The sequence below is a fragment of the Schistocerca serialis genome, chromosome 9 (assembly GCF_023864345.2).
Source record: "Schistocerca serialis cubense isolate TAMUIC-IGC-003099 chromosome 9, iqSchSeri2.2, whole genome shotgun sequence".
Lineage (NCBI taxonomy): Eukaryota > Metazoa > Arthropoda > Insecta > Orthoptera > Acrididae > Schistocerca > Schistocerca serialis.
This window is the reverse complement of record NC_064646.1, coordinates 425173326-425184668: the sequence shown is the minus strand read 5'-3', so window position 1 is coordinate 425184668 and position 11343 is coordinate 425173326. Positions and strand designations below refer to the sequence as shown.

The following is an 11343-nucleotide window of genomic DNA, read 5'->3' as shown; positions in this document are numbered from 1 at the left end:
ACTGAAACAAATTACTTGGACAGACTAGCAGCTGTCAAGAAATTCAATATGGTTTGTTCAATAATGTTTAAAACTTATTACTGTAACTCCTGGTTCCATTGAGATCCAAACACAGTGCAATAGTATTCACTGGTGTAAATAATTTACTTGGTATTCATGCTGATAGTGAAAAGTAGAGAGCTTAATATATGTAAATTAAAATTGCAAATAATTTTGATTTCAAATTGCAGTATCAGATTTCTAACAGAAACATACATTCTATATTTTTCAAACCAACAGGAAAATCGTTGGAGGAAGAGAGGAATTGCAGTTGTCCCAATGACATACGGGTTTCAGTATTTTGGAAATTTCTATGCCCATGTGTCAATTTATGCTCGTGATGGAACAGTTTCTGTGGCTCATGGTGGAATTGAGTGTGGGCAAGGAGTAAACACAAAGGTAGGATGTTTCTTCAGGGATTAAATGTCAAAATAAGAATTTGACATTAAACCTTCCTGTAAAATTAGCAGAAGGAAATGAAACAAGTCAGCAAATTTTGATAATATGTTGAGGACTACTTATTAGTTCAAATTTTTCCAAAATATTTATGAAATCTAGTAACTAGCCTGATACAATTTAAAATATTAAAATGCAATATCACCAATGATTTAAATTAGTCTAATGAGTACAACTGCTCTAGTAAACTTCCTGGCATTTAGTTGATTGAAAGAGAATGAGCTTACAGTAAATTTATTACAAAAGGTTGTTGTACTAATAAATCTCTTACAAAAATGAAAATTGTTCTGGAAGAGGGATGAACACTACACAGAATTGGACATCCGATACACCTCTGGAAGCAATGGTGTTCCATTCTAGAGTCAGCTATTTAGAGAATAATCTTCAGCTGTTGTCTACTTAGAAGCTCTGTAAATCATTGTTAGGTGCATACCAGAAAGTAGGATGCTTCAAATTTTAAGGTTTATCATGGTTTCTTATCACATTATTTATGAAGAGTGAGATAAAACATTACTGAAACACCTGTGCACCTGCTGTAATTAATTTGTTAGTGTAGGGTAACCATAATGACAATGAAGAAATTCAGAACTGATGTCAGATGTATTTTATAACAACAAAAACACTGTCTCACAGCCCAAGGAAAGTGATAAATATTTATCAGTAAAAAAAAAGGTTGTTGTTGGTTGTGGATGCCACCAAAATTCAGGAAACAGAATAGGATGTTCTGAACTGTGGTATTACATAAAACAAATAAAACTCACACTTGATGCATAAATCTGGTGAAATAATCCTTACACAGGATTTTTTATCCTATTTTTCGAATACAAGCATTGAATGAGATGTGGGTGAAAATCTGTTAACCATGGTAAGTGTAAATCAATATCCTTATTTGTCAACCCAACACTGATGACTAGTCAGTGTAGCATGCAAAAGAAAATAATCCAAATTGATGCCACACAGTCAACTATTAATTCATTCAGATCTACAAGAACTAGACAGTGTAGATCTGTTAGCTATGTTTCTCTTTGAGTTAACAACATAAAGGTTCACTGAGATTTTTAACTGCCACTGTTACTTAAAGTTCGTCATTTAACGTATGCTCTGCCACAGTGTAAGAGGGTCATTTTTAAAGTAACTACTGATATGGAGTTAAAGAAACTTTATTTATGAATGTAAATTGTATCACAAACTACAATAGGCACATTTCTTTACTTTTCAACATAGTCACCCTGAAAATTTAAAAATTTGTCAAGTCACAGCACCACATTTTGCATCCCATCATCAAAGCTCTCTCCCACCTGACTGTTAAACCAGTGAATAATAGTGTCTTTCCACATGTCATTTTCCAAGCACTTTCCACCATGAAATTCCTTCTGTTGTGGAAATGGATGAAGGTCTGACAGAGTTAAGTCAGAGCTGCATGACGGATGATCCAATAAATCCCAATGAAATGTCTGTGCTGCACCTTGAGGCCGAGCATTGTTGTGAAGCAGGACGACATGGCTAGAGAGCAGTCCCCCACTGGCGATTTTGAATAGCATGTCTCAAGTTTAATAATGTTCACGGTATATCTCAGCATTTATTGTTACTCCTTGTGGCAAAAAGTCTAACAGAAGACCACCTTCTTGTCACAAAAAACCATGGCCTTTATTTTCTGTGTTGAAGGTTCTTGCTTGAATTTTTGTTGGGAGCGTGACTGATGCCACTTACTGAATTCACATTTATTCTCTGCAGCATAGTGCACAATGCATGTTGCATCAGCAGTCACAATGTGATTCAAGAACTGGTAACCATCCTTCTGATAGTGCTTTGAAATGGACAAAGAATGTGTGATTCACTTTTTGTTTAACATTTTTGCCACTCGTCTAACATACATTTTTTGTAGTGGCGTTTGTCAGTAGCAACGTGATATACTGATCTTGAAGCTTGTGGAAATTTCTGGTGCAGCTCGTCAATAGTGAAGCATTTGATCTGGCAAATCATCTCATCTACTTTTTGTATCATGTCAAACTATTTTCCATCATGTGCCTTTGTCTTTACTTCATTAAATAGGCTATAATATTTATGCCCATTTCCATCATCCATTGCACCTGCACCATAAACTTCAACAAGCTGCCAGTGAATTTCTACAGGATGAACTTGTTTCACATTTAAGAAACAAATATCTGAATGCACTTCACAATCAGTGGAATTACTGATTGACAAGGTGACAAAGCAGTATAACCATACAAACAACACTGGGAGAGACTGGCCAAGAGTGGCCAACTGTAAATGGACGTCATGTGACGAGATGCGTGGACATGATGTGCTATCAGTTCTAACTTTATAAATGACCCTCATAGGTCCCTTGTTAGATAATTCTCAATTATCTTGCTGTTTTTTTTTTTTTTCCATGTACAACCCCCCCCCCCTCCCCCCCCCTAGCATTTCCACCCTTAAAGAACACTGTGGCAACTGATATGTAACAATAATTAACTCTTTGTATTAGTTAAAACTGACAATGGGCATGCTTGCACTAATCTCAAATATTTGCAAGTATAATATGTTGACAACTACAACTAATAATTTTAGATAACTTGAGGACCAATTAAAGCTGCTCTGTCATACGTGAGATATGCCAGTCTTCCTTCATGCAGTAACTTTCTACAGTCAGTGAAATATATAATAATGGAAAAATTGCTGTGGATGTGGAAGATGCTTTCCTTATATTTCTATGTTTAACTAAGTGAAGTCATGAAGACAACCCATACAGCAATTTTGGGATCTGGACTGTGTAATCTACTCCCTCCTTCCTAGTTGCAATTATTGTTCATATATGAGCAAAGTGTTTTCTGAAGATTTGAGTGGAGTAAGATTACTATATACGTTTTAGTTTACTTAACTTTTCTTGTAGAGTTGACTGCAGTTGTTCTTGTCTAGGGGTCTGATTCTCACATTTTAGGTCCTCATGGCTGAATTGATCTAAATAACTTTGAAGATTGTTGTTTCAGAATTTTTGTTTTATGTTCATTTATTCTGCCATGTTGTAGTATCACATGGTGTTTCGGATTTTCACACTAAAAAGCCAAAAGTACATTGTTCACCCAAAATACAAAAATACTTCTGATTGCATCAGTGGCATGCTTAGAAGTACTCCACTCTGCGGTAATAACAATATTACAAAGGGTTTACAATTTTTCTTGACAAATGAATTTCTATTAGTTTTGATTATAATTTTATAAACGAATCCAGAAATAAACATAATCAACAGTGCTAGATTGTATAATTGGTAATACAAATTAAGTGTGCTAAATAATTTGTAATTTTCAAATGCTTCTAAAAACAAATTTTAACTGTACATTCAGAGCTAGTACATATTGATTGTAACATGGAAAATAAAGTAATACCTTTTCAGAAATTTTAGCTTGAAATATAACATTGTGTATAAAATTATATGAAATTTTTCAGAAAAACAATGGATATAATATTGAGATGTCCAAAATTCATAAAATATTGCTGGTATCAACTACTACTGTTGAGGATAAGTAATGCTAGAGGATGCGGTCCCATTACTATGAATTTTAACTTGAATGCTATTTCTAAATGAATTTTCATTAACTTCCCTTCTGAACTGGGTTTTGACACTTTAGCCAGACACTTTTTGTTTCCAGGTTGCCCAAGTGTGTGCTCATGCATTAGGAATACCTCTAGAATTTGTGAGTGTAAAACCATCAAATGTCCTGACAGCTCCTAACAACATGGTGACAGGTGGAAGTATTGCAAGTGAATCATGTGCATATGTAAGTCTGAGTTCTCAAATTTATGAAATTAGTTTTCATTAGCAGCTTAGCACACAACTTTGTAGATGGAGGTGTTAAGGTACCAATTAACTGTGTAGATGAGATGTTAAGACATTGTAAGTGAGAGACCTCTCCCATCAAGCACATTTCCTCAATAGTCCCTGCTTGCTGCAACCTTCCTTAATTGTCTGCTCCCAATACCACCTCACCCCAGTTGAGCAACAGTACAATCATAATTAAGTTAATGGATCACTGCCAGAAGGATATGATAATTAATCATGTTTGCTCCTTACATTACATATCCATATTCTGCCATAAAGATTAGTTTTCTTGACAATTAAAATTTTACAGATTTCAAAACTAATAGCTACTTTCCTTCTTATGCTAATATGTACTTAAAATGTTAGATTAGTTTATAAATTTTGAACCCTCTCTCCAGGCAACAGTGCGTGCTTGTGAAGAACTAATGCAACGACTGGCACCTGTAAAAGCCAAACTAGAAAACCCGACTTGGAAGGAGCTTATTGCTGCAGCATATTCAGCAAATGTAGATCTCTGTTGCAGTTTCATGATGTAAGCTGGCTGTCTTGCCATATAAAATACCCCCAAATGCATTAAAGTAAAATATTATAGTTATAGAACAATGTGCACAATGTCTCTGAAGTTGCATTAAATATTAAAATGGTAATCTCTGCATGTTCTTCAGGTATGCTGGTATTGCAGACACAATAACTCCATATAAGGTTTATGGTGTTACTATAGCAGAAGCAGAAATTGATGTACTGACAGGACAACATCAGGTATGTTGGGATAACATGCAACCAGATAGAAAGTAAACAGTGTGCTCATTAGTAATCATTAGTTTCTTGCAGGAAGACTCATTTTTAAGAAAAATATCCATTAGTTTATTCAAATGTCTGCCTAGAAGTCATGCAATAGATTCTCAAAATAATTAACAGTACAAATGTTAATTTCATTTTAAATACTAAAATTCATACTTCGACGCACCTTGGAATGTTCCAGTTACTACGTGTAGATGTACTGGAAGATGCTGGTGAGAGTTTGAGCCCTGAGGTTGACATAGGTCAAGTGGAAGGAGCCTTTGTTATGGGCCTAGGCTATTGGCTGGAAGAATTCATGGTTTATGACGACAGTACTGGGAAGGCACTAACCAACAGGACATGGGTAACTTTACAGCGAAAATTTAAAAATTAAAACAAAATAATTTGTTGTATTGGAACTTCTAAAGTAACAAATAATTTTAGAATATTAAAGATTTGCACATTGTTGCATTCTGAACCAAACCGTGCATGGATCAAAATATTAAAAATGAAATGAATATTTACTTTATGACCATTGTTAAATTCCATAGAAAAAGTGAAATGCATTTTCATTTAGTAAATTGGTAATGTTTTTCTGTTTCAAAATATACTTGACATTCGGAAGCTTCAGTAACTATCTCGGTGCAAGAAAATGGCTGACAGTTATTTTTCTTTGTTTTAAGAATTACAAGCCACCTGGAGTTAAGGACATTCCAATAGACTTCAGAATACAACTAAGAAAAAATGCACCCAATCCTGTGGGTGTGCTTCGTTCAAAGGGTTAGTTACCTTCTGCTGTACAGGTATACAAACCATAGTTTTACTCAGTTTTAAAGTAACTGAAATTCTGTCCTTTACTGTTTAGCTACTGGTGAACCACCACTCTGCATGAGTATTGCTGGCTTATTTGCAGTACAAGAAGCTGTATTAGCTGCCAGACAGGATGCTGGTGGTGATGAAAAGTGGTTTGAGATGAGTATGTACCATTCCTCTTTATCTGGGAGTTTAATAAGCATTGATAATAATTAAAACTTGTCTAACTATTAAACACATCATATGTTTCACATAGTTAACAAGATTTTGTTTGCAGATCCTCCTGCAACACCAGAGAGAGTTTTCCTCACAAGCAAGACTGACTATAAAAATTTGGTTCTGTAATGGTAGGAGGTACAGAATTCTGTTAATGCTGGGAAAGAGATACTGCTGACTGTTTCTAAACTCAAGATGTTAATTCCTGTTTATATTTTGTGAAATATTTTGTGCTGTATACTCACATATTGTTCGTAAAACCTTAAATTTTTCTTAGCATTTAATGTACAGAAAATGTATATCCACTGTTGAAATTTTGAAAAGATTTTTTTATATTGATTGGAGAATGTTGTAAATAAATGTCATATTATTCTTGAATATTTTTAATATTTTGTATTCTTTAAAGAAATCTGAGATGTTTAGAGAAATTTGAGATGGACCTTACTAATTAATGGGATGATAAACAGTCTTTGGATTAGTTACACCTTGTGTCATAAAACTGACATTTACAAGATTTCAGATAATCTGATTAAAATTACTTTATGGTAACTATAATTCATTAGTGATGTGCTACGAATCTGAGTCTTATAATGAGTAGACGAGGGAGGAGTGATACTAAAGGTTAATATAGGACTAGTATCTGCCCACGTGACATTTATGGTACACGTAGCCTAATGGTAAATGTTAACAAAATTTAATAGAACCTCCAATGCATTTCTGCAGTAGCTCATGCCAGTGAACAATTTTACCCACAGGTATTGAAAACCTCTCAAATCAAACCTGTTAAGTGTGGGTGAGGAATATAATGTTACTATTTGTCATTAATTTTAACCTCAAGCTTATGGGATTAAAACAATCTTTTTACAAAAGATTGACAACTTAATGAAAATTATTCACTCACAGTTTGGCCTCATAAACCAGAAGTTATTAAATACATTTGTGTGTACTACTGTTTGGTCAAACACTTCAGGATAGTAAGAAAATGAAAAGGAATATTCTTACTCATTTCATATCTCTCACTACACCATTCTTATTATGAAACATCAAAACTACAATGTACCAGTTTTACTTAATGTGTGCTCACAAAGCAACCAAAACTATGTAATGGTATAAAATTTACAGACTACAAAACCAAAATAAACTGCTTATCATGAGGCCCCAGAAATCTTAGTGATTTAAGAGCACATATGTAATTTGTGTTTTACACAGTGATCTATATTAACACGTTGATTTTGTTTTCTGTATTGTACTGGTGCTAAATGTTAAGGCCTATAAAACAGTTTAATTTTCTGATGTCTGTTAAGAATCTAAGAAAAGCACAAAAGCAAACCAGCTTGACAAACCTCCTCACTTAAACAAATTACAAATAACAAAATAGTGGCACTGAATTTCTAGATAGCAAACAATGTAATGTCAAACATCCAAGGGTCACCATTAATATCTTTACTGCAGCTGACACTGGTGTCAGCTTAATAAATTCGTTCAGTGCTGGTAAATTTTGTGTGTTTCTGTGAGTGGCTGAAACAGATGAATATATTATTGTGTTCAGCTGCGAAAGTGTTTGCACGAGCAGTGTCTCCAATAAGTGCCTACAAATTTTCTTGTGCTTAGTCTATATACATCTTTCTATTGGAAAATTCAGTCCAAAGACAATGAATGGGAAGTGGATAGCTGGAATCTTAAGAATGCACAAGCTTGCAATAGCAGTTAATGTGGAAGCTGAGATCTGTTCTGACATTTCAGATTTGGAAGGCAAGGATTATGATGAAACTGATGTTTGAGAACCCACAGTAGACAAAATAAATTGAATGAGACCTGGCATAATAAGCCACATGACATGCAGTATCATGCATTTACAGGTTGAGAATATATGCTAATCCTATTAACTACTTACAGATAATGTACTTTACTGCAAAGCTGATAAGTTGAACAGAAACATTGTAGATACCTTTGACTGAAAATACAAAGGACAAGACTACTGTTCATAACTGGAAACATATTATCTAGCTGAAATGCTAGTATTCTTGGGCATTTCATTACATTATTTGGGTTAGCTTACAAGGCTCCAGGAAGAAAGATTGTGCTCATTTCTGTTCTTCCATTTTGAAACAGAAATACTATCATGTTGCAATTAGTGCATTGTTAAAAGTCCACAACCAGAAGACCCAAAAGCAATTATAGACTGTACCAAGTATAACCTTTAATAAAGTAATATAACAGAATGTATAAAGTGCATTACCAAGAAGAAAAATGGACAATTGCCATTACTTGGGAGACCAGATTGATATTTATACAGTATATACTTAAAAAGGTTTTTTTTGTGTGTGTGTGTGTGTGTGTGTGTGTGTGTGTGTGTGTGTGTGTGTGTGTGTGTGTGTGTGTGTGCTGAACAATCTGCACAATAATGCTTGACAAACATGGTGGAGAATTTCATACGGAAATGGTAGATTTATTTTTACATTTGCAGGAGAGGAAATTGCATGTTTGTTGCCATATTTACATAAATATGCAATACTTTTGCAACAGCTAAAACCTTAGTCAATTTGAGATCATCTTCAAACAGGAGGCACACTCCTAAAGTAACTATTTACTCAAAATGGGTAACACTTGCATGTCACAGAAATTTTGAATCAATAATTATCAAATCTAAGTTGCTGGTATTTTCCCAAAAAAAAAAAAAAAAAAAATGTTGGAATTACACTCCTAAAGTAAATGTAGACACACAACTCATTAAAAGAAATAATATTGTGCACTATTAATAAGGCATGATATTTTGAAAATGCACAGACAATATCTTCAGTCCAGAGACCGATTTGATGCAGCTCTCCATGCTACTCTATCCTGTGCAAGCTTCATCTACCAGTGCCTACTGCAACCTACATCCTTCTGAATCTGCTTAGTGTATTCATCTCTTGGTCTCCCGCTATGATTTTTACCCTGCACACTGCCCTCAAATACTAAATTGGTGATCCCTTGATGCCTCAGAACATGTCCTACCAACCGATCCCTTCTTCTGGTCAAGTTGTGCCACAAACTTCTCTTCTCCCCAATTCTATTCAGTGCCTCCTCTTTAGTTATGTGATGTAACCATCTAATCTTCAGAATTCTTCTGTAGCAGCACATTTTGAAAGCTTCTATTCTCTTCTTGTTCAAACTATTTATCATCTCTGTTTCACTTCCATACATGGCTACACTATATACAAATACTTTCAGAATCACCTTCCTGACACATCTATACTAGATGTTAACAAATTTCTCTTCTTCAGAAACGCTTTCCTTGCAATAGCCAGTCTACATTTTATATCCTCTCTACTTCGACCATCATCAGTTATTTTTCTCCCCAAATATCAAAACTCATCTACTACTTGAAGTGTCATTTCCTAATCTAATTCCCTCAGCATCACCAAACTTAATTCAACTACATTCCATTATCCTCATTTTGCTTTTGTTGATGTTCATCTCATATCCTCTTTTCAAGGAACTGTCCATTCCATTCAACTGCTCTTCCAGGTCCTTTTCTCTCTGATAGAATTACAATGTCATCGGTGAACTTCAAAGTTTTTATTTTTTTCTCCATGGATTTTAAATCGTACTCCAAATTTTTCTTTCGTTTCCTTTACTGCTCGCTCAATATACAGATTGAATAACATCAGGGATGTTATTTGGAAGGTGGGAGATGAGGTACTGGCAGAAGTAAAGCTGTGAGGATGGGGCGTGAGTCGTGCTTCAGTAGCTCAGTTGGTAGAGCAATTGCTCGCAAAGGAAAAGGTCCTGAGTTAATCTCGGTTCGGCACACAATTTTATCTTCCAGGAAGTTTCACATCAGCACATTCTCTGCTGCAGAGTGAAAATCTCATTCTGGGAACATCAGGGATAGACTACAAACCTGTCTCACTCCCTCCCCAACCACTGCTTCCCTTTCATGCCCCTTGACTCTTATAAATGCCACCTGGTTTCTGTACAAACTGTAAATAGCCTTTTTCTCTGTCTTCAGAATTTGAGAGTATTCCAGTCAACACCGTCAAAAGCTTTCTCTAAGTCTACAAATACTAGAAACATAGGTTTGCCTTTCCTTAACACTTTCACTGCAGCTGACACTTATAAGTGTCACAACAAGCCATGAGCCAGTGCGTCTGATGCTGATAAGCGTCCACGCTCACTGTCGGATTACTCAGTCTACTTGCAGCATCTAAGCGTGTAAACTTTCATTTTGTGTGGTCAGTTATCGAACGTATATTGTTTGTAATGGCGGCTAATGAACACACACATGGACCTTCCAATGTGAAAAATAGCAGGAAAAGTGTTAAATTGACAGAGGAACAGTTACTTGGTGATTTTCTGTGTAGTGAGGATGAGGCATACCACGGATATTCATTCAGAGGCTGCAAATGAATTGCAGAGTGATAATAGCTGGAAGTGCAGCTTTCGAATCTGTTTCGTGAATCTGACTACACGGATCACGATGATTGTGTGAAAATCGACGACGAAAAAGAGCCCTACCTGTTGCAGAGATAATCCAGATGAGTCCTGGCATAAAGAACCACATAATATGCAGTATCGCCCATTTACGAAGGAAGTAGTTTTGCAAATTCATCCTCCTGGCAATTCTCATAAGGATTTCTTCAGATTATTGGTAACAGACAAATTGTTGCAACTTGTAGTTGACGAAATGAACGATAACGCAGTCAACATATTGCTGAGCAAAAATACAAAAGAGGGATCTAGGATCTGTAAATGGAAACTTCTAAGTATAGGTGAATTACTAGTTTTCCTGGGTGTTTTGTTACACATGGGTAACGTTAAATATCCATGAGTATTAGACTACTGGAAGAAAGAACCGCCGTTCGAGATTAGGCAGAGACCTGTATTTCATCATATTAAATTCTCTGCATTTTGCAAAAAAAAAATCCACTTTCAGGGAACACAAAACCAGACAATCTTTTATATAAGATATGACCTATATTGGATTGTTTTAACATGAGAATGTCTCAAGTGTGTTACCGGGGGAAGAGATTTATCAATAGATGAATCAATGTTTCTTTGGAGAGGAAGATTGTCATTTAGACAATACATAAAAAGCAAACGTAATAAATATGACATTAAGATGTACATGCAGATGTACAATGCAGACAGTTTCATAAATAAGTGCACGGTGAACACGGGCTGTAGTGGAGATATGGGGGAAATGGTCACGCTGAAAACGTAGTTTTGCATTTGAG

The 11343-nt window shown here is 35.3% G+C and overlaps 1 protein-coding gene across 1 annotated transcript in view; it reads left to right on the top strand.

The window, feature by feature from the left end:
- The window catches only part of LOC126418611 (uncharacterized), a gene marked incomplete in the record, with an annotated part of 174015 nt that extends 167504 nt beyond the window's left edge, over nt 1-6511 (top strand). The window contains 9 exon segments of the mRNA XM_050085445.1: nt 1-51; nt 280-438; nt 4146-4274; nt 4714-4847; nt 4981-5074; nt 5298-5459; nt 5779-5875; nt 5961-6071; nt 6186-6511. Coding sequence (XP_049941402.1) covers nt 1-51; nt 280-438; nt 4146-4274; nt 4714-4847; nt 4981-5074; nt 5298-5459; nt 5779-5875; nt 5961-6071; nt 6186-6253 — 1005 coding nt within the window.
- Nucleotides 6512-11343: the final 4832 nt, after the last annotated feature.